General features: G+C 39.3%; 2 protein-coding genes across 2 annotated transcripts in view; one reads left to right on the forward strand and one right to left on the reverse strand.

Moving 5' to 3' along the window:
- Positions 1–19,365, forward strand: part of zbtb20 (zinc finger and BTB domain containing 20) — a 33,833-nt gene extending 14,468 nt beyond the window's left edge. The window contains exons 2-4 of the mRNA XM_085288887.1: positions 1,520–1,664; positions 2,918–4,423; positions 7,158–19,365. Of these exons, the coding sequence (XP_085145013.1) occupies positions 2,938–4,423; positions 7,158–7,693 (2,022 nt within the window). The 5' untranslated portion in view covers positions 1,520–1,664; positions 2,918–2,937 and the 3' untranslated portion in view covers positions 7,694–19,365. The remainder of the gene's footprint in view (positions 1–1,519; positions 1,665–2,917; positions 4,424–7,157) is intronic.
- Positions 19,366–22,006: 2,641 nt separating this feature from the next.
- On the reverse strand, positions 22,007–24,308 carry LOC146565612 (ADP/ATP translocase 2). The gene is made up of 4 exons (XM_085288890.1): positions 24,102–24,308; positions 22,782–23,268; positions 22,555–22,695; positions 22,007–22,434 (listed from the first exon to the last, which is right to left on the reverse strand). The coding sequence occupies exons 1-4, from the start codon at positions 24,210–24,212 to the stop codon at positions 22,277–22,279; spliced, it is 897 nt and encodes a 298-aa protein (XP_085145016.1). The 5' UTR covers positions 24,213–24,308; the 3' UTR covers positions 22,007–22,276.
- Between the last annotated feature and the right edge of the window lie 335 nt (positions 24,309–24,643).

The following is a 24,643-nucleotide window of genomic DNA, read 5'->3' on the forward strand; positions in this document are numbered from 1 at the left end:
CCATTTCTACTCAGTTACACTTTAACTGTACTTTTTCAGCCCAGATTTTCTGCTTCAGCGTGCTCAATTATAACGACAATGATCATCTTCGGGCCACATTTACACATTAACGCGTGTCTGTTACCTTGGCATAGAAGAGCAGAACCGAATGCAGCCAATGATCCTTCCACACGAGTGTGTAAGGAAAAAAAAAAAAAAAAAAAGGGAGGTCACTGCTTAAAATCTCATAGTTTCTGTAGGCAGGCTTTACTTCAGTGTCTCAAAGTAGGTGTGCTGTTGGAAAGTACTCGAGAGCCGTAAAAGAATAATTTGCTCCAACATTAATGCGCACGTCTGGTCAAATCCTGGCCCTGTTCTGTTCATTCAGCAGCACAGAGTAGTTAGTGGCGTTTTACAGAGCACTTCATGTTCCTGTTGTAGCAAGCGTGGCTGCTGCTGAACGTCTTTTACAAAAGAAAAAAAAATTGAGTGTCAGAAATATCATCCACCCTCAAATTAATGATAAATATTCACATCCAAACATGCCGTGAAAATTTCCAGGTACTTTAAAAGCTTCACTGGTTGCATTACCTGATGGCACTTTGGAACAATGTGGGTCTAATTTGTTTGGTGGAGGCATTTTTTCACCGATTCAATGCATTTTTTAAACCCCCCTTTTCCAGTTTCCCTGCTCTTGAACGATAGCACGAGTGTGCGACTTGAGTCTGATGAGTTTTATGTGATTTTGTGATTTTTTTTTTTGTCTTCTTTTTTGGGGTCAAACATTTGCATACATGCATTTGCATGTGTTTGTACAGTGTGAGAGCAGTTGTGTCAGACTTCCTTAGCATCACCAAAGCAGCTCATCACATGCTTAATGTTTTTGAATGCCTTTCTTGTGTTTTCAATGAAAGCTTTGTGTGTTTAATATTTGACTCTTTTCTATTATTACAGCTGAAAACGTTGCTTTACATCTGTGTGAGACATTGTGCCGTTTCATTTGTGGATTTGAAAATGACAAGGGGAACAGATACGCACACGCGCACACACACACACACACACACACACACACACACACACACACACACACACACACGGATGGTGAATATGACTGAGACCTTTTCCAAAATATTCAAACAAAAACAAAGCTCCTTAGGAAAAAAAGTAGATCATTTTTTTCTTTGGAAGGGTGTGGTTTTATTGCCCAAAAGCTCAGGCAACTGTGTGCGTGGGTGTGTGTGTGTTTGTGTGTGCGGGGGGGGGGAGCCAATACCAAAATTATTTTCAACCTTGATTTGTATTTTTCAGTCATGTGAACTCACCGACGTCCATTCATCTTGCTTTTTAAAAACTCTTCACACATCTGTTGCAGCAGACACTCCTGCTAATGTGGCTCCTGGTTCATTAAGGGAGTGGCAGTATCGACGAGGCTGTATGTGGCATTAAGATTTGTCTTTGTCTTTTTCCCTCTCTCTCACTCTCACTCTCTCTCTCCCTCTGTCTCCCCCCCCCCCCCCCCCCCCTCCAAACACTGTGGCAGAGCAACACATGATTTGGACAGAGAGGACTGACAGCCTTGCCTAGCACCAGGCCTCTGATCAGCCATCTCCACCAGCAAACTGAAGCTTGACCCGCACTTCATCACCAGCCACACAAGCATCTTCGTAACAAAACGTCATCTAACTGTGAGTACTATACTCCTTTCATTTTTTTAAAATAACGTATTCTTCCTTAACGTTTCATTCACTGAGCTGGGAATTAGCACTAAAGGGTTGTGTTGACACTTTTGTACTGCCTCTTGGAGTAATTTTTACCTAAATTCAACTTCACTGGTTAAAACAAAATCTAGTTTTTATCATTTGACCCCCCCAACATTAATTTTACTTCTACTCGCTATATAATAACATTTTAAATTATAAAGTGTTTCTTCAAACGTTCCCCTGTGTATTCAGCAGTAATTTGTTCGATTCTGCCTCATATTTTCATTAGCACTATTTTTTAAATAAATTAATTCACTGACAGATGAAGTGTAAAAACCAAAAAAAAAAAAAAATCAGTATAATATTCCACTTGGTTTTGAAGGGCAATTTTCTTGGTTTCAGTACAAGTTGTGTTTAATGATCCTTCAAATAAGGTCAGCAGCTGTACTTTAAAGCAGAAATTATACTTAAGTATGTTTCTGTGCTTTCAAAGCAGTTGTAGAACAAAACAGACAATTCGTATACTTACTACCTTTCTCATTTTTATTCCTTCAGCTGAGGACATGGAAGAAAAGCACTTTCATTTATCTCTCACACTGATCAGCCGGGTCACGTTTTAGTGGATCCCTAGGATAGTTAGGAAGCGCCATCACAGTGAACACATGGCTAACAAAAGAGGCCTGTTTGTCCTTTAAGCCCAGTGCACCACCTAATGGTGTTCGGAGGAATTTCAGAAATACACACTGATAGAAACTTGGAGTAATTAGATGGGAACCATCTTAATTGTCCTTCAGTTTGGCGATGTGGAAGAAAAATGTAGCTCAGAAGCTGGAATTACTGGATTGTCTCCTAATACTATGAGACTGAACTGAAAGACCCCCCCCCCTCAGAATGAACACATTTGTCTTATTGTTTTAGACATTCTCCAAAGAATTGTATTATTTTTATTATTTATAACAGGCAGTTGTATTGAATTCGTATTCAAACTGATTGCTGTGTCATGGTTGACGACATTTTTACACACAGTTTAGAAAGGCAATTTCCTTGAATGGATAAAGAGCTTCTTATCATATTGCCTTTGGTTATAACTGTTGTATTCCATTGTGCACGATTTTATTAATCCTAATTTATCAGCGACGCTGGGAACAATGACGATGTTTTGTTGTTACATGTGGGAAAAAAAAGTGCCGGGACTTTTAGTGTTGTGTTCAGTCAGGCATGTTGCTTCCTGCTTGCAGGTGACATCAGTTGCAAGGGGATGACCGAGCGCATTCATAACATCAATCTCCACAACTTCAGCAATTCTGTACTTGAGACCCTCAATGAGCAGCGCAACCGTGGGCACTTCTGTGACGTGACTGTTCGGATCCATGGAAGTATGCTGCGAGCTCACCGGTGCGTGCTGGCTGCTGGAAGCCCCTTCTTTCAGGACAAGCTGCTCTTGGGCTACAGCGACATTGAGATCCCTTCTGTGGTCTCGGTACAATCCATCCAAAAGCTGATAGACTTTATGTACAGTGGGATTCTGCGAGTGTCTCAATCAGAGGCTCTGCAGATCCTCACTGCTGCCAGCATCCTTCAGATTAAGACCGTCATTGATGAGTGCACACGGATCGTGTCCCAGAACGTGGGCCTGGCTGGTCCAGGGGGGTTCCCTGTTATACCGGGAGATTCTGGTCAGGAAACACCCCGCGGCACTCCAGAGTCTGGCACCTCTGGGCCCAGCAGTGACGCAGAGTCAGGTTATATGCAAGCAACATCACAGCAAAATGTGGATCGTGCATACACATCTCTGTACTCCTACCCTGGCCTGTCTCTGCAGAACGGCACCCGCGAGCGCTCCCTTTACATTAACCCTCTGTCGACGAATTACGATCCGAATCTTAGCACTCAGAAGGACCAGCAATCTCAAGATCCACCCTGGATGAACCGCATCCAGGAAAGATCTCAGCAGGTTGATCGCTTCATCTCCACAGCTGAGTCCACTCACTGCCGCAAGCAACCACGACCGGTACGCATACAAACAGGAGGCGTGAAAGTAAAGCAGGAAGAGGATGATGAGTACAGCTGCTATGAAACTATGGGGGACTGCCAGGACGACACTGACCAGATTGAGGGTGTAGAGAGTGAATCCAAGGTTGAAAGTTTTGACTCAGGGGTGAGCTCCTCCATTAGTACTGAGCCAGATACAATGGAGCAGCAGCCATACCTGACTGGCTTTAGCCGAGACGGTGGCGGGGAAGGAGTTCCAGTGCAGATAGAGGTCAATGACTCGTCCCCAGAGCAAGTGCAAAAGACAGAGGACGGGGACACATCCCACAGCACTAGTGATAGTAGCATGATGCATACCCTGCAAAACTCAGTCAAACTCAGCCCTTTGTCCCAGTACATGCGCCAGCCAGACACCAGCAATCTAAGGATGCCGCTCACCGTGACCAGCAATTCCCAAGTGATGGGCACTGCTGGAAGCACCTTCCTGCCCACACTCTTTCCTACACAGCCGGCTAGAGACCACAAGCCTTTCCTTTACCTTCCTGGCCAGCAGCAACCCCAGTTTGTGGCAGTGCCGCCCCCTGCAATGCCATCATTCCCCAACCCTATTTCGGTACCGCAATCGCCAGCTCAGCAGCAACAGGCTGCAGGAGGAATTGGTCAGGGGGAAAAGAAGCCCTATGAATGCACTCTCTGCAGTAAAACCTTTACTGCCAAACAGAACTACGTCAAACACATGTTTGTCCATACTGGTAAGCGAAAAATATTTTTAATCAGTTGAATTTTCTTAGTTAAGCAATAATAATTCATCACTTCTCTAGGTAATGCCTCCGCTTGTGAATGCTGAAAGCTTTTCGGTTCGCCACAGTCTTTTTCATCTGAAATTCATTCTGATTACGATGTTTCGTGACAGTACCCGAGCTCGCTAATCATAAACTATTCAGACAAATTTTGTTAGTGCAGGAGCAATATGCCAGTGCGGAAGAGCTGGAAAAATCCAAGGTTACCACACATGTGAGGTTGTAGTTTGTTCACACTGGGGAAACAACCAAATGAATACTGTACATATTGATATCTGATTTCCTGTCTTCGGTTTTCTGCAAAACATGTGGGTGTCATAGAAATGACTGTTTGAATGTAGGAACAAGTGTAGGTCAAGTTTAGATTAAAGCAGAAAAACGAGATCTCGACCATAAAAAGTGAACTTTTAGGTATTTGCAAAGTTACTCTTTAGAAAGTTCATCTTTACTATTTACATACAGTATAAATCAGTATGTAGATTTATGAGAGGCACTGTTGCACAAAGATAGTTGCCAAGTTCTAGCGTTGCACTGCACTGTGGATTGTAGTTCCAGTGTAAAGCTGAGGCCTGTCGACACATGTCTGTCATCTTATTGCTTCCAGCATAATAAATAATAAACCAGTACCCATCCTAGCAATTTAACTAAATTACTAACTGATGAAAAAACAGCCCAAATCGCATTCGTTAGGTCACGGTTGACTATTATCTTTGCCATCATTTCTGTTTAACTTGCAATGCCAGCAGAGTGCTTGTGCAGCACATCGTTTCACTGTGCACCGCTTTCCTCCAGCACTTAGAACCTTATCAATCACATGCTGTAGAAATCATCATCACAGAAAGAAAGAATAAAATATCGTATATAATTAGATGATCTTGTTAAAATTGCGTACTCAAATAGCCATTATTATTCATTACAATCCATCGCTTGGCCAGAACCACTTGTCATATGAAAGCTATTTGAAACTAAATTTCCTGTTTTACTCGCATAATTGTGAGCAGCAGAGTGATGACAGATTGAGAAGGAAAATAAATCAGCGATCGATTAATCCCCCTGGACTAGATCTGAACAAGTCGTGGCTGCCGATGATGGATCGCCTTTGTTAATCTCGTAAAAATTATATTTTTCAGAATCCACAAGGATGCCAGCGTGATTTAGTATAACATGCCGCTGCTGTCCATATGAGAATACATCTAACGCATACACAAGATAACATCTTTTGTTTGTTTATTAAGCAGGAGTTACAAAGTACCCCAGAAAATGTAATATATCACATCTTCACAGGGCACGTTGACGCGGCGCACTCAAAATAGCTAAAAAGATAATGATAACACGTGCAGCAGAGGTAGTGTGTCATTTTTCTGCAATCAAAAACCTGTCAGAGACATAGAGAATGCTTTTCAGCGGTATGAATCACTGTACTGCGAGTACACCACCCCCCGGGCAACACAGTAAAATACCTGTTATGTATGTGCTGCTAATGTTTTGTGACCCTGAAACCTGACCTCTGCAAGGGCCTGGGTCGGGTCAAGTGGAAATAAACAAAAAAAGACAAAGCAAAAGCAGAATTTATTAGCTTCGTTAAATGAAAGCAGGTGGCAACACATTCATTCATTCGGCACAGCAGAAAAGCAGTCGATACACAGAACTTCATTAACTTGCGTGGTACAACTTGTGTTATCAGTCTCCTTCTCCGCCTGTTCGTTTTACGTTATTATTGATATGTTAATATTTTACAGCCCATAATGTCAGCAGAGACAATTATGGAAAATGATCTTAACGTCGCGACAAAGTGGCAGAAATGCCAAATAGATGCATAAAATATTGCTTTCGCAGTCCTGACATTTTAGCCCCACTTTTCTGCGCCGTCATTACAGCGTTATTACATTTTTGTAAAATACTTCAAATGTATCGTTTTCTCGCTTTTTGTGTGTTTTTTTTTTTTAAATTTGCGCATGTTGTATCAGAGCAACTGTGACGAAACCTAAACCTTTCCCACGGCGCTGTAGCGTGCAGCGCAACGTGAAAGCAGCATCACAATACAGCAAACGCAGGTTTAAATAATTCTAGCCAGAGGTGTGTTCCTGTACTGGAAAAGTAACCCCTGTGGCTTTGGGCGTCTGATGTTGCTGTACAAGTTGAAGTCAGCTGATCCTGCCATGTTTTTTTTTTCTATGTAGGGCTTAAGAGTCAGCTGGCTGTGTTTCAGGAGCGTTTAGCGTCAAAATTTGCCTTGATTCAATTTCCAACAACTAATTTGGTCCAATTTTTTTGTAATTAATAAATCAGACACGTGCCTTCGTAATGGCTGATTTACCCACAGCAGCGTGCGCACCCTGAAATCTTTCATTAAAAATGACCGCGCCACACAGACCTCAGTGAATGTCCCTATCGAGGTGGATGTTTATGTGATAAACAGATGGAGCTAAATTAACCTCAGAGAAAGAAACCAGAGAAAGGGTGAGAAGGGTTATAAGAATTTTCCCTTGAATAAATTTTTCTTTCACCGTTCAGTAATTGCACGTCCACCTGGTCTGGAGATACATTATGAGATTTTAATCATTTAAAATGTTTAGTAGTGATTTTTTGACACCCATCTTGTCCATATTCCTAACCTAATCCACAACTTTCTTCCCCCTTTTTCCCCCCACCCTCCTTAATGCTTTTGTCTTTCATGCACATCCAGGTGAGAAGCCTCATCAATGCAGCATCTGCTGGCGCTCTTTCTCCCTGAAGGATTACTTAATAAAACATATGGTGACACACACGGGGGTGCGGGCCTACCAGTGCAGCATCTGCAACAAGCGCTTCACCCAGAAGAGCTCTCTCAACGTCCACATGCGGCTGCACCGTGGAGAGAAGTCCTATGAGTGCTACATCTGCAAGAAGAAGTTCTCACACAAGACCCTGCTGGAGAGGCACATGGCCCTGCACAGCACAGCCAGCGCCATCACTGGGCTGTCAGGGAGTGCAGTTGCCCCGGGTCCTGTCTCCATTCCCATGCCTATGGCCGTCCCTGAGCCCGGAGCTGGAGTGGTTGCCCTCGCCATGCCAGTAAGTGGAGGTGCTGGAGTAGGGGCTGGGGTTGGAACAGGAGTGGGTGTAGCTGCAGAAGCGAGCTGCCAAGAAGGGACCACCTACGTATGCTCCGTCTGCCCTGCCAAGTTTGACCAAATGGAGCACTTCAATGACCACATGCGAATGCATGTCTCCGATGGATAAGTACAACTAGATAAACTTCTTTCAAAAAGAATGACAAATAAAATGGCACTAGATTTTCCTTTTCTTATTTTGAGGTATGAAGAGTAATGAGTATAGACACTGGCACATTAAGTTTCCCAAAAAAAAAAAAGATTTTTTTTTTCTGTTATTCTAAAAGAAAAAAAAAGATGGTGGCCTTAAGGCTTAGTAGTTTGATATTGATCTACTGGATGGATCCTAACTACAGGCCTCTAAATGTATGCTTTCCTAAAATACTGATTTATGTGTTGAACACTACCGAAAGGCCTACGAAAGAAACACATACACACAAACACACCTTTTGTGTCGACATGTCTGAATGAATATACCTGTTTGAACGTTCGTGCATTTGCATGTGTCTGTCTGTTTATCCAAGTGTGTGCGTGTGTGTGCGTTACCGTGTGTGTGTGTGTGTGTGTGTGTGTGTGTGTATGTGTGTGTGTGTGTGTACATTGCCATGAAATATCTATCATGGCAGTTGTGAACCCATATTGACCAGTTTGGAAACTTTAGATGTCCAAGCTTACTGTGGTATAATTTACAACAACAATAATAATAAGAAAAAAAAAAACACCTGGGGTTGGGCTACATATTCCCTCTAAAAATACTGATGGTCACAAGATTGCCTTCTTATATGAAATAAAAAAAAAGGAGAGTAGTTAATTTGACACTGGGTTTTATTTATTCCTATTGTATTAAGGGATTATAATGCAGCCATTGTCAAGGTACCAATTTCAATCATTGTCCTGAAATGTAACACCCTCGTCAGCGGTGACGGGGGCAGATATTTCTCACATGCTTTATAATTATTGTCCATGCATTCTGATGGTAAAGATGACTAAATTATGGTGTGTTGATGAGACAGTATTTGAGCAAAAATCTGTTTCTTTTTTTCTGAAGTTTGGAGTTTAACTCATTTGCATACACTGCCACTAATATCTTCAAAAGACTGTTAAGGCTATTAGACCTCTTCCATGTCAAAACATAAGAAAAAAAGAAAGATTGTTTTTGCTGACGGTTTTTATTTAGCCTTTCACGCTCATAGTTTTGGCAGGTTGGAATATGCGACTAAACTCTCTCCTTCATAATTGCTGCTCCTCAACTTGCACCTGACTGTTATGGGATATAGATTAAAAAAAAAAACAAACCCAAACAAAACAAAGATTTGTCACTTCAACTATTGTTGTTATTAAGTAGCCGATGTGGTTTTAATTTGATAATTGAATTTGAATATCGGGGAGGGGTTAGGCTAGTTGTTGATTGAAACAGTGTTGTTTAGGAGTGGATCATTTAATTTGAATCAAATTTGAAATTAAAGGAAACGTCACCCCTGATCACAGAGCACCTGTATAACCCGTTTAATGGTATTGCAAAGCTATTTCAGCAGATGGGAGCTAAATGCATTGCTTTTCATGTCCTAGCTCTCCCTGAAGGCTCAAATAGCGTGCAGTGTTTTGAAAGGAAATACAGTCTGAAAGCAAAACAAGTAGCTCCACTGACTGATTGCTATCACACTGTTTCATGGTATACCACAAGTTGCAAATGGACTTTGTAGACAATAGCATACATTCCTAATTTTTCTAAAACCTAGACAACAGCATGTACAGAATAGATTTGGAAGCTAGTGTGTGCAAGTTGTCATCCCTGCATCACATCACTTAAGGCTCATTTCTGATATTTCAATTCTTTTTTTTTTTTTTTTATTGCTTTTTAATCCAAAATAGGACACACACAGACACACGCACACATACACTCGGACACACACACACACACACAGACGCACGCACGCAACTGCCTGCAACTGCAATCTGAAGGATTTGCTCATTTATGTGAGCAAACACTTTCGTAGTTGTATTATTAAAAGAATAACTAACTGCATACGGGGGTCTTAAAAAGACCCGCTGTCGATTTTAAAAAAAAAAGTGCTACTTTGCACATTTTCTTAAAATGCCTGTGCTTGATATTTAATCATTTTCCTTAAATGAACTATGATTTTCTTTTATTCAATTTCAAAGGAAAAAAACAACAACTTTTTTAAAAAAAATCTTGATAAGTGGACTGCATTATTTTCTTGCATATATGTTGCACTGCTTAAACCAATAAGTGCACTACTGTTAACAGAGATATTATAGTTTTAGAAAAGAGGATTTTTTTTTAAATCTAACATTTGGTTGTAGAGTTCACATGTAATAGAATAGCTTTGTTTCAATTTCTTCATTAAGTACTTCAGCGATTCTTGGCTTTTGTTATTGCTTGCAGTTACCTACAGTATATATACTTGTGCCGTGTTAATGCAAGCACCTGTTTTTATTTAAACCTGTACCATTATGTGTGCTCATCTATGTTTTAACCTTTGAATTCACTCTTCTATGGAGTCAGCTCCCTGTAACAGTTTTATTCAACTGCATTTCTTTAGTAAAAGAGCAGAATTTTCCTATGAGAAACATCCAAGCCAAACAACATTAACAGTGCAACAACGACAGTAATAATAAACAAACTCCCGTCCGACGCTGTTGGCGGAGGTAAAAAAATAATAATAACTATTATTATATTATTAATAATAAAACATTTATAAAGTGTGTGTGTGTAACATAAATGGTATGTGTCCTAGAACAACTTTTTTCTGTGGGGTTTAAAGGTGTAGGGGAGGTGATGGAATGCGGCTTCTTTGATATCTGTCCGTCAGTCGTACACAGTTGTGTCCCTTCCTTAGTGTCCGTATGTCTGTGAGTGTCTGTGTGGTATATAGCCTAATCAAAATGTTGATAAGTGGAATATCTGAACTGTAGGGCTTCCTTTGCAATATGCAGCGCAGGTACTATGAGAAGCAGCTCTCCAAACCTTTTGGGATAATAAGGCACCTGTAACAGTTGTTCGGAGGATTTTACTCAAGCTTAGGTCAAGTACTGTTGACTTCACTGTACCAGATTGGAGAAGTTGTGTCAAGCATTTTTGATGCTAAATTTCATATAATTGCTACTAGATTTCACATCACTGCCGAGTCGGTTTCAGATGAAGTCAAGTGACGAACATGTGAGACCCGGTGATGTCGGGATTCTGGATTCTCCTGGTCTGAAACTGAAATATAAATAAATCGGCCACACTTTAGAAATACACTGAAAAGCCGTGAGGTTGGTCCTCAGTAAAAGTAGCACATTATTTAACATTTGATTGGGCCCGTCTCTTACGGTGTGCATATAAGCCTAAACTACATGGTTCCTGTTTGTAGCTGTTGTTGCCAGGATGGCAATATTGCTGCATGCTAGTGCTATATTTGTCTCTACACAGCACGTGGAGGGTAATCTCATGCCTTAACAGACAATGCACTAAATAGAAATATGTAAGCAACTGCCGAGATCTCTTTCCAACAGTATTGCCACACGTATGGCGCACAGCTCATGATGTTGGTGTTTGTTGTCTGTTCAGTACCAAATAAACACTGCCAAACTAACATCATCACTTCTTTAACAGCAAAGGCAGAGACATTAATGAAATCGTTTCAGTGTAACGTGTGTATTCAGTAATCTAGCATTCCTTCATGGCACCGAAATTTTTACATATTTTGTGTAAACACGTATATCAAATGCACTATTGACTGTAGCTAGATGAGTACAACCAGCTTTGTGGTATCATTGGTCTAAATAGTAGGTTAAGTAGCTCGATGTTGGTTTTCTTTTTCTTTTCTCCTCCAAATATTTGATTTCACAAGTTCACTATCAATCGTTTCTCTCTATCACTTCTTTTGGAATAACAAAAGTAGCCAATCTCAACGTTATCTGGATGAGGGCTAAATAACTCGTCCCGTCGTCAGTTGACTTCTTGTATCATAAGGTGTTTGATAGCAGACCAGGCTCGGAAGGGGAAGCACCTTCTCTCCAGTGTGTCATAACGTGCTCAGAGCATACCCAGGCTTCCTCCCCCTCTGTCCCCTGTCGCATTAGCATCACACGCTCTTCACTGTCCATAGTTATATATTCCTTATACTGCTTCAGATACTCGTGGTGGTGCTTAATTCCCTTTTCTCAGTGTTGCAAAAAAAAACCAAAAAAAAAACCCCAAGTCAAAAATTGTTGAAAAGTTGCAACATTATCCAGAAAAAAAAAGTCCTTATCTCAATCGTGCTTCTTCTAGTTGTTAGACTAGACTTTATGTTTGCAAAGTGTACGCATATTTTCCTGAACAAAACATATTGAAAAGTAGATACTAGTCTTGAGCCTGCAGCTGTTTGTATTGTGTTTCAGATATATTCCTGTTTATGTTTTGTTTATCGTAGTGTAGAGACACAGGGTCTACAGTACATTGTTGTCCTTCTTGCAGTAAGTTTAATTCATTGTTATACTTCTTTATTTCGGAGTTCCTTCTGCTTTTTTCTGGTGGTCATAGTGGTGTTGTTTATACATACATAGCTTCGCGCGACTGAATAAAGAATAGTCGGTTATTTTTCACAGTGTATTATATATATATGCATATACGCTTTGCATTTAGTTGAAAACAAGGAAATGGAAGATAGTAATGGTGAGGGTGATACTGAGTAAGGAACAGGTTCATTTTATTCTGATAAGCATGTGTCTGTCTTCCTGTTTGTCTTTAAGTCTGTCTCCACACATTTTAAGCCAGATTTATTTTATTTAGGCGCGAAGAAAGTCACAAAAGTAGAAAACACATGAACGCATTCATATAATACTTAACAGCTTTTTTATTTTTTTCGTTGCTTTTTTCGTCCTTCTACAGTACCGGTACACATAAGAATGAAATAGATAACTTCTTACAAATAAACTATATATATTTTAAGTATCACCATCTCCACACAGATAAAGAATACATTTTCAGATAGTTTGATAAAATTGCAGCTAGAATATACAATACCTTGTGTGATATAGGGAGTACGCCTATCAAGTGCCTATCAGTACATACAGCAACTATACAGAATATTCATAGTTTTTCTCTCCTACGTTGCACAAATACAGAATATACACAGTGGACTAATGAAAAATAGACTATTTATACTATTACTGCTAAAAACCTGGTGGTTGTGAGTGCATAAGAGAACCCTTTAAATACCTGAAATGTTCTATTCATATACAGTAAAGACTACATCAGCTAGTTTTATTTTTTAAACATACATGTATACAGTTTGGAGGATGAAAAGATTTAAAATGCAATCACGCACGCCTTTGATTGGTTGGTTTAGATGGCAGTTGGAAATTAAAATATGAAATCCTAATACTGGATAGCCATTTTGTTTTCCTGTCACATTGCTCTCTGTCATAGATGAGGCTTTTTTTTTTCCAGTTTTTCACATTTGCAAACAAGCCATATACTGTACTGTACTGTATGTTTGGGGAGAAAGGGCAGTGGCATTTTGTGAACAGCAGGGGGAGCCACACATCAGCCAGAAGAGGTGAAGTTTAAACGAACAAAACGAAAACAAGTAGAATCGTTGAATATTTTTGATTCTCTTTGTTGGTCATTATGGCCGTTGCGTTTTTTCATATTACAATAACATCTGTGGGAATGCCACTAGTTGCCTCCTCTGAGACTACATGAATGAAATGGTTTGCAGTCTGTAGGATCTGAAAGCTGCTTTAAGGTTCTTAGTTGGCTCCAAAGTACACTGTGCGCAAATCACACCAGGCGTGCTTTGACCTTGATGGCAGGCCCGTCCAAATGCAAGCCAATGCCCAATTTCCCCACAATGATCATTAAAGTTTTATCTTATCTTACAGCCTTGTTATTTATGTGCAGCTTGGAATCGTAAAGGGCAAGCAACGAGCAATGTGGTTAAAAAAAAAAGAGAAAAGAAAATGGTTATTAAACATTAGATTGGCCGGTTTTTATCACCGCAATTTGGAAATAAAAAGTGGGATGCCAAATTGAAAGTTTTGGCTACAGATAAACAGCAGTCTTTAGGTGCTTGGATGAACAAAAACTAAGAGAGAAATACGGCAGAATGAAAAACCACAAATCAAGTTTCAGGACCGAGTGGCTCTGAAATAAAAGGTTTTGTGATGGCTTATTATTTTGTCCCCTGTGGACTAATTACCACAGTTTTCTCTCTAACCTTCTCCAGCCTAGTTACGGTGCCAAATTTGGGGAGGATGAGGGGAGACTTTAAATTATAAGAGTAAGAGGGAAGCAGACAAATATAAAGAAGAAGAAAAAAATCTTCATTTTTTTTCTTAAATGCAAAACCTTTTATAACATTAAATGCAGCATGCCAAAAGAAAGTGATTGCCTTTATTTTGAATCTTTGAATCCTCCATAATGCATAGTTTTCAATTAAATTAGGAGAAAACAGCTATGATTAACAAATATACACTTAGTTTCATAGACATTTACTGTTAAAAGGAAGCATCACAAATATAGGCAATGTGATATAGCTAGTCCCTGTCATTCAACCGTCACACTATGACATCCTCAGAAACAGTTCTGTTTGAAATTTAAGGGTTTTGCAGACATAATGAAGCAGCTGTTCAGATTTTCAAGTAGACACAGCTATACTAAGCTATTACAATATCTAGATTATATTTACTATTCTCCGAACATGCAGTTATTACTCTACCCCAGATGTGTTGTTTTAGAAATAAAACACCATCTTCAGGTAACTACCATCGAACAGTCCAAATAAAGCATGCAGTCCTGTCTACACAGCTTTTTTTTTTTTTTTTCAGTGGAGGAGTACTTTGTTATCGAGTCCCTGGATAACACGCATTCAGTATCTTTTCTTTATCACACTGATGAGGGGACTTGGACTCTGAAGAGCTGAGCCTCTTTGTATTCTCAGTCACTCAAGTCTTTTTGGCTTAGTTCAGCTGGATGAGACGATTAGGTTAAAGGTGTGCAGCAGCGTCAACTAAAAACATGCATTCCTGTTCAGAGCAGCACATTCCAACTCAAACCAAACATTAAGGAGAATTCCCAGCACTTAATCGTTTTTACAAACCCGTGTGGTAGCAGACTTGCTTATCACAAGTTTAGCAAAAATTTACATTTCCCTAAAAATTATCCCATTTCGTTTTTTTTTTTTAATTTCTTAAATTTTTTTTTAGATCTCATCTCGACATTTATTTCAAACTTTGCCATGAGATCACAAACCCTTATAAGCTCTGACCACAGCTAACGCTTGTGCGGACTGGTTTTATAGACAACATATACACTATGCTATCGTTCTGCCTCTCTCTCTGTGTAGGTCACTCTTTAATAGTGCAGAGACATTAGAAAAAGTCGAGGTTCCTCGCCGTGACGTTGGCCGTGGTCTCGGCCAACTCGTGGTCTGCCATCACTGAAGACTTAGATGAAAAATTTCAGCACTAGCACTGTGTCTTCATAAAACGGGCAGGTTGGGGGTAATTAGCAAAACGGGGCCATGGTAATCATTAGAAGTTAAATAAAACAAACAAACAAACCAAAGAAAAGGTTAGGACAATTTTAAGTTTTTGAAAAAATGAATATTTCTTTATAATGTGTGTGGGGTTCCTACAATTGGGCTAGATTGCCACCGTTATTATTATTATTACTATTATTAATATTAATATGATTGATTTTCTTTGTTTTTAATCTCATGGCAGGGTGCTTGTGAAAATGCGTATACGTTATGTCACTTGTTTATAGTTTTGTGGTTGTGTTAATTTGCCTATTGTAGACCAAAATAGATTTTCTTTTTTTAAAAATAAGAAATGCAACAAAACATAAAAATGAATCTGACACAATAGCTGTGATGTAAACTATTGCATGTTAAAACATGTATAAGATTGTAAATGTTGCATTGTTCCTCTGGCAAAACATAATAATCATTGGTTACGTCTTCTATACACACATTTAGCAAATCGGTGTACACTTTCACCTTCACATTGGATTGTGTTTAATATATTTAAGGCTGTCCCTAGTAACTAATCTGACATTGTAACTTAAGAGTACATTCAGCCATTTATACTTGAGATGGACCAAGATGTTAAGTTTGCACATATTTGTAAGTTGTTTATTAAGCCAAAAAAAAAAAAAAAATGGAAAAAAAAAAATTATACACAACTTTAAGTCTCAGCAACTCAAATCTAGTTTAGGTGCTCGTCACCTATTAACAAATCGACCTTAATGTTCGCTGAAAGAAAGGCAACAAAGCCGGTTGTCACTGCGCAACAAAAGTAAATTCAAACCAAACTGTACGATGGATTTCAACATCGCGATGTGATTAGGTATTATTTATCAAAGTGATTCAAAAAAAGAGTATATTTTTGTAATAGCGAATGTAAATCATTTGGCAACAATTAGTTTTATAACTATGAGGTCCAAATCTGGGTAAAATCTGCTGTATTTGTTCATCCTGTGTATTCAAAATAGAAAATTGAATTACTGTAATTCAGGCAGGGTTTTTTTTTTTGTTTTTTTTTTTAAATCAAAACCCGGGCCGAAGATATTAACATTTAAAATCCAAAATTACACGCACCCTTTTTAAAAAGCAGCTTAGGTTTGATTTTGATTTTTCTTCTTCTTCCATCGTGCTTTCAGGCTTTTTGCTGCCATATCATGTACCTAGATGCTTTTGTAAACATGCACATGAGTTGAAATTTGAGATGTGGTTATAAATATGTGTATATTTTGTCAGGCTTTTTTTTTTTTTTGCCTATGTCAGCTTTTGATTTTGACTATTTCCCTTCATAAAAAAAGAAAAAAAAAGACATCTCTTATATAGTTATGAACTTGGCAGAAGTGGAGCTGTTGTAGTAAAGTTAGTTAACATCACAACTAAGCAACCCTGAAATATATGCTGCAGTAATGTGTTCAGTTTGTTTTTGATAATTTATGCTCCAAGTTGGTTTGTATGTTGTTATTATTGTTGTTATGAAACAAGCTTGTATGAAATGTATTGACTGCTGTTTTGAAATAGGGGATAAAGTTTTTTCTTTTCTTTTTTCTTTTTTTAAATGTATGTGCAAGGATGTTTTTATAATATGATTTGTCAAACACTGGACTGGAGTGAGTTTTCCAACATTTCCAAGTTGAGAGATGTATTTGACAGACATAACTGCACAGGCAACACCCATTAGCACCGATGTGAGCTGACAGACAAAGCACACCCTCCCCCTGCTGTACACGGGAGGGTGAGTAACATGGCCGCCATCCTCCCGATCAAAATAGGAGTTATTTGGATAGAAGGAGTTACCATATTTCCTTTTGTGCTGGTTAATTGCATTCAGTAGGTGATGGGTTATATATAAAAATATATATATATATTTAATAGGAACTATTTATTAGGGATGTCCTTCAAAATTGTTGTTATGGCATAGACTGGTGACAGATTTGTTTTTCTTTTCTGGAAAAGAAAATTCATAAAGGGATACCACTTCACAGCTAAGTAGTTGTCAGAATCACCCGATATGTTCTTTCTAGAGCAGATTTAACAGTTGCCTCTCATTACACCTACCACCACTTCTCAAACCAGATAAGAGATTTGCACTAGACTGATTTTGGTCTTATTCTATCAAAAGCAATATAATTCACACGACACATATTTGAACCATAGTATGGGACGCTTGTCCTCACCATGGGAATGCTGAGTAAATGGTGATATTTGACGTGTTTTACTTTGTTTTGTTTTTTTTGTATTCAAAGGTACAGAATTGGTTTTTTAAATGCACATGACATCCATATATTGCTGTTTGTAGCAGGGTTCTTTTTTTTCTCCCCTCGCCCCTTTTTCCTTCTTCTTCTTCTTCTTTTTTTTATGTTAAATTTACCCAGCAGTACCCTGAGTATTAGTGTCCAGATTTGAGGGGCATTAAAACTGTTGTTTCCTCCTGTGATTGTTTTGGACAAATCAAGCAGCTCTTACAGATCCGAAGTGAGAGTAGGGATGTTATGAGGGATGGAATCGTTCACCACGAGTCAGTCGTCTTCATCACACAAGCCAACATGTTTAGAAATAAACACAAATGCCAAAAGAGAAACCCAGCTGTCCGCCGTCGTGCACACCTTTCCCTTAAAAACTTTGAGTGATATTTTTCTGGGATGTTCCAGAAAAAAAAAAATGCTTTAAAACGAAACAATAATGAAAAAACGAAAATCCAAAATGCATCTTTTTTTTTTTTGTTCTTCTTTTCGTCAATGAACGCACCATCATTGGCTGCTTATGTAGAGAAGCCACCAAAATGTATCATACGTCATTTTCAATTGGGGTCATTTACCGGCAGCATTAGCGATCGGCCCGAACGTCACTATATTTTTCTGATAAATAAGTGTAAATTTTTCAAAAATTCACAAAGAGCAAAACGTCACCATTTTATCTGGATGTAGTAGCTTTCCTGTTTTCACCGCTTTGTGGTGTTGTTGAAAGATGTTGCGGTTTGTCTAAATTTGTTGCGTGTTAGAGGAAGCATAAGTATGTGCCTTCTTGTAATCTCCTTGGTGAGCTTGTTATTATTGAGAAGCTGAAGCCAGCCAATTGTGTTTGCACTAAAACCAAATTGCTTTTTGTGATGTAGACTATTTAAGCAAGCTTGTTGCGTCACTTTAACCGTACAGTATGCATGAGGGTGAAATTGGTAAGTCTAGGGCTAGAGCTCTCATCTGTTGACCTGTAAACCAGTGCAGCTTAGAGGATCTTGTGAATATATCTTGGCTTAGTTTCGCATTTAGTTTTCAAATTCCATCTCCTTACTCATCCAGTTTTTCACGACAGTTAAAGGTAAAACGAAACAAAAACAGAAAAAACAACACAAAAAAAAAAATCAAATAACACATACCATTTTACCGATACAATACAGCTTTTACTTTCACATGCCACAGTTAGAGTTACACAACTGCAGAAGAGATTTTCATTTTTCTGAATCCATGGGAACGCATGAGTATACGAGGTCGCCTCGAGACTATTGGTCAAATTCATTTAGGTCGTTTTTGAAGACTTGTATTTATTGCATATTTCGTTGACATCTAAGAAAGGCCTACATCATGCTTTTGAGTCTTACAAATGCACCTTATTCATGTCAGTCCATGTGGGGTAAAAAAGGAAAAAAAAAAAAAGGCTGGCAGTGTAATATCTCTGATTTTAGCACCTTACTACACAGCATGTTTTCACTTTATGCCAGTTTAACTATTCTTCCATATGTATGATTTCAAAAATAAATCTCATTCTTTGTGAAATTGTTTCATGGGATGTGCCAAAGTTTGGAGGCGATCTCCCAAGTGTTTATGCTTATCATATTTTTTTTTTCTCCTCCTCCTTCAGTTATAGCAAGGGTATGTCAGAACTTTCCTATAACAGTGTGTGGAATCAATTTATCTCAGCAAACAGTATCATTACTTGCCATTTTACAATAAGCCCTGTATTTCACATATATTTACCAGTGATGTGTATTTGTTATTATAAAGAAAATAGCCGTAAAAGCTTCATTATGTTACATAATATTGTGACTTTTTTCGAAAAACTGTGAAGACTTATCTTGCATATACTTTATACAGAAGTATTAAGCCTTAATACAAAAGACTAAAAAAAGTGTGGAAGAATAAACTGATTGTTGCTAAGTAAGGATGATTTTTGTAAATGTTACCAGCACTTTTTTTGTAATTTTCACTCTCTGAGGTATTGTACAAGTTCAAGCTGTTTGTGAAGTTTGATTATGAAGGAATAAAAACTAGTACTTTCCTGTACTTCACAGAAAGTCTTGTTGCTGTTTTCTTTTTGTGCTCTTTTATCTTTTGTCTTTGGATCAATGAATGCCTGTGTAGTAATAATAATGATAATAATAATAGGACTCACATTTCCCAACTGCGCTGCCGCAAAGTACTAACATCCAGTTAATCCTTAAAACCAGATAAACATATAGATGAAATGCTCGGAGTCAATTTATTCGAATAAATTACCCGTCGTAGCTAAAATTAAGCTCATAAATAATATTAGCCTGGTGTGTTGTGGTGCGTGTTGATTCCAAACACAGTTGGAAGTGACGAGATAATGAACAACAGGCTGGAATGTATCCCAGAATGCACTGTGCAGGAGGCAGGGAACACCCCGGACAAGCTGTCAGTTGGTTACAAATCTAACAATGATTAATAAACAGTCGCAGTCGTACTTCACACCTACAGACAATTCAAGAGTACAGTCCACTTGACTCACAAGTGTTTAGACTGTGGGAGGAAACTGGCACGACCAATGTGGAAAGAGCTAGAGATGATTTCAGCAGGAACCAAAGAGCAGGTGTGTCCCGTTGTTAGGTGTGCGTTTTTACCCCCGAGCTGCTGCAAAGTACAGCACGTGGCTGCGCAAGGCCGCAGATGATTCTCAGATATGGCCATATCAAACGTGGTTTGCGCTGGGGCTTTTTACACTGATTAACATACTGTGTGTGTGGACGGAGAACAACCCGAGCAAGATCAATACGAGCTTTTATTGATATTCAGATTAGAGCTATGTGCTGTAAACAGTGCTCCTTATTTCCACAAGCAAAGTTAAAGAAAAAACAAATGTCAACCATGCGCTTCAATAATACTCATTAACAGATTAGCAGATGTCTAAAGAATGGATAATATGACAGGTGTGATTTGGCAAAAACATTACCCAGCAAGAGCAGACAGGGAGAAGGCAAAGAAGATAATGTGTACTGTATGCATTTTATTCAGATGCATACGTTATTGGTGTTTATGACTGCAAATTAAACTTGTGTAGGACAAACATAGCTCTACTGCCTTGGCAAATCATTCCCTTTCTTTATATGGCTACACCCACGCTCTCAGTACAAACAGGAAAGTGATTTGCCGGTTTTTTAATTCATATTTCCAAACGATTTAGAGGTGAATCTCTCGTCAAAGCAAAGTAAAATGCAAAGGGTTTCATTTAAATTGATGTAAGACACTGAGCAAACAGTTCTGTATCTGTCCACTTTATTAGCAACTTTATAAACACTTTAACATTTGTCATTTTAAATGCACTGGACAAATATTCTTCCTTTACTTTGTCAGGCTCTCGGTGCTTTATTGTAAGGTGTATTACTTTTTTTTTCTTTTTTACAATGTAATAGAGGAACAACAACATTTAAGTTACAGTGTTACAGTACAGGCTACAGTTACACAGCATCACTCTGGAATGCATCAACACCTCTTTAACCTTCTGAAACGAGTTATACAGGCAGCAGGTTTCGCTGTATTGAAGTAATAAGTTCAACATAGCAAACACTGCCTGGCTGTTTGTGATGATTGTTTATCTCGGTTGGGTCAGGGTGAGCCTTTGTTTTGTTGTCATAATATTCTGATAAGATTTAAAGCCTGTTTGAGCTTTAGACACTCCTCATTAAGAAACTCTCAGTGGGAGCAGTTTAGCAGAGCTGATCTAGTTTCACGCTGTATGCAACTGGCGCCCCCTGCTGTCCACATTCAGTATCTCGGGTTAAGTAGACCGAAACCAGATTGTATATTGAAACTTGTGTGTAAGGGCCTCTTAATCGCTGCTTTATCTTTAATCTGACTTTTCATTAGGTTTAAAAAAAGAAAAAAAAGCCATGCCATTTTTTTTACATACCTGCCAAGTTTACCTTAAACTCTCTCTCTCTCATAATTTATATATCTATATAATCAAATTACACCTATGTTAATTTACACTATGTCATATAGGCTTTATTACTTATGAAAAATGTAGAAAGTATGTAGGAAGTATTTCTCCCATAACACTCTGCCTGGCTACAGATATGACTAATAAAGCAAGTGTTCACCTAGCCAGTCATTTGCAGCTCACTTAACATGCACCACACCTTATAATCATGTTTGCTATTTAGGTTGACAAAGCAAAACCAAACTTCTTACATCGCCAAAGCAACTTGTGATGGATGTGAGAATAGATTTGAATTCAGTTGGTGTCTTGGATGCGTGGTAGTCATTCTGTTCTTCTAAATTTAAGAGCTATATTTATTCAGACACTGAATATCCAATGAGAGGGATATCTTGAACTATATAAATTCTATTTTATATATTTCTCTTAAGATTTACATTTTCCAGCTGTTTGAATAACTAAAACTGCAATACTGTCAATTTACATGTGCTGTGAAAGATAACCTAGAAACAGAACCTCAGTAAGGTCAGTATACAAGCTATAGATTGTGCTACTAACAATCTGAGTGGCACAACAAAGGAGGTGACACTCGAGTATTCTACTCTACAATCCTAGAAGTGGCCACGGTCAAATGCAGAAAGGCTCAGGGAGAGATAAGCATGAGTAAATATAGCCATTGGGTGTAATCCACTTCGTGCATTTCATTATCCAAGTGAGTGTTCATCCCATGCTATAACAGTATTGGAGACAGTAGACATAAATTGTTTAGTTTGTTCCCCAGAATAAATTTATTCAAGTTGGGACCATACAAACCTAGTGAATGACAGGAGGAGGTATCATATTTCTTTTTAAACAGGAATGACATTGGTAAACAGGGTGTGGAACGTTTTAAAATCAAAGATGCACAACGTACAGCCATCTCTCACTATTGGTGAGAAGTTTGTTCCCATAAATAAGGCAGAACGCAGAGTCCGTAGAAATGGAAAGTTATTACATTTAGCCAAATTGGACAGTGATGTGACAATGAAGATTTAGAGGACCTTCTTCAGCTCATCGTACAACACCAGCACGAAGGCGCCGCCCATGCCTCTGAGCACGTTGGACCAGGCTCCCTTGAAGAAAGCCTTACCACCCTCATCGCGTGCGATCTTGCGCCAGCAATCAATGGTCCCGGTGTACATGATTTCAGCTAAGGAAGGAAAAAAAAATAAAAATAAAGAGTTAGTTACGAAATAAAACTCAATATAGAACAGATCAACTGTAACTTCTGGGTTCATGTCTAGGTGACGCGTGTTACAAATGCACTCACCTCCTTTACGTCCGGACTGCATCATCATACGTCTACGGACAGTATCGAAGGGGTATGAGGTCAGGCCAGCAACGGCTGTCACAGTCTGTGCAATCATCCAGCTCACCACAATGTGGGTGTTTTTGGGGTCTGGAAGCATTCCTGCAAGCACAAAAGGAAAGGTAAATTATTTACAACACCAATAGATGCAGATGAATCGCTTTATGATCAGTGCGAAATAAACATACCCTTAGCTGTATCATAGATGCCGAAGTATGCAGCCCTGTAGATAATGATGCCCTGCACAGACACATTGAAGCCCTGGTACAATCCTTTCAAGCCGTCAGACTTGAAGATCTTAACCAGGCAGTCACCCAGACCTGAGAACTCTCTCCCGGCTCCTGCCTTTCCCACATCAGCTGCCAGACGGGTACGGGCGAAGTCAAGGGGGTACACGAAACAGAGGGAGGTGGCTCCAGCAGCACCACCAGAGGCCAGGTTGCCAGCAAAGTACCTCCAGAACTGCGTGCGCTTGTCGACGCCATCAAGGAAGACCTTCTTGTACTTGTCCTTGAAGGCAAAGTTGAGGGCCTGGGTGGGGAAATATCTGATGACATTGGCAAGGTTACCTCTCCAGAAGGAAAGGAATCCCTGCTCCTTGGGAATACGGACAACGCAGTCCATGATACCCTTGTACTGCTTATCAGCTGTGATCTGCTTACTGGCATGCTGGACCTGGATTAAGAGAAAAGGAGAATCACACAGACTGAGGTTAAAAATCAGGAAGCTAAGGAACCACTTTACAGCGACAAGGTCCCTTTGTTGTGACCTTGAAGCTATAAAAATTGCAGGAACCACAAGAGAAATTCTTAAACAGATATCAGTAATTAATGATAATGACTACCGTGTTGAATTGTAATCTGACTAGTTAATTCGGACGTGGTTAACCATCTATTAATTTAATCATGCTCACACAGACAGACACTAAGCCTCAAATAACACAAATGTCACTAAAGGGTGTAATATAATGTCGTTGTGCGGGTTGAACAAGAAGGGATGTAAAACTTGCTGATCTGGCTGTGATTGACTACCGCCCGGGCTTTAGCTTAGCAGTCGTGCTAAACGCTGCCTAACATCCGGGGGTACATGGGCCACCACAATGATACGCCGCCAAATTTTACCGAGAATACTATAATCATGTTATCCCCGTGTAACTATAGTTGAGATACCAGCGCTTTAAATAATCCAGACGAGTTGCCGGCTGTTCGTACAGAGTGTTCTCGTGTTTGTCCTTTGTTAGCTATGCCGGCTAAGGTTAACGTGTAATAAAGCTAGCGTTAGCAGCCGGGCTCGTGTAGGTCATTTCCCCATCCTGTGGTGACCTCAAATTATTGAAGCAGTCCCTCTTTATAGTTTCACCGTTTCCGGATAAACATTATAATAAGCAAGCTGCAATTAGTTTATGTACAAGCTACTCAATTAGTATTCGATTAATACTTTTAAATGGCAGTGAGTAAGATTACACAAGCTAGCCGGCTAACGGCTTTCCGCCAGTCAAAGAGTTTTACCTGAAGGAGAAGCTTCACTCTCTCAATAGGGGCGACGGCTGTTTTGGAGATGGCAGCAGAAATACCACCGGCCAAGAAATCCTTGGCGAATGAAACAAGTGTATCGTTCATATTGCGATGTTCTTGATGCGTCTTCCAGGTAACTAGTAAATACTATACGCCCCTCTGCCCTCTGCGGCTGATGGCCTGCACCGACAAAATGGCCGATTGTGTAGCTGCGCCGGGGATTTATTTCACATATCGGATCGCGATACTACACGAGAACTAGCCTCCACGTCACGCGCTGCTCCGCCAATAAAACGGTCCAATTTGTCTTGTCGTCACTTACCCCAGGCGAGTAATTCCTGAATTATAATTAAATTCACGTGAAGTGCCTTAATTTAGACCGAAAACCAAAATGAGACAGAACGTGTTCTCGTTCCTTTTTGGCTTCCTGCTCAGAATCACTATGGTGGGTAACGAGACAGTTTCAAATTCTTGGTGTGAATCATACCGTGAGGTTCATCTATCAAGGACCTTAAAGATGCGTAATCCCTACAATT

This window comes from Mchenga conophoros, linkage group LG10 (assembly GCF_057382185.1).
Source record: "Mchenga conophoros isolate Kocher_MC1m ecotype Shallow Benthic linkage group LG10, M_conophoros_male_GT1.1, whole genome shotgun sequence".
Classification (NCBI taxonomy): Eukaryota; Metazoa; Chordata; class Actinopteri; order Cichliformes; family Cichlidae; genus Mchenga; species Mchenga conophoros.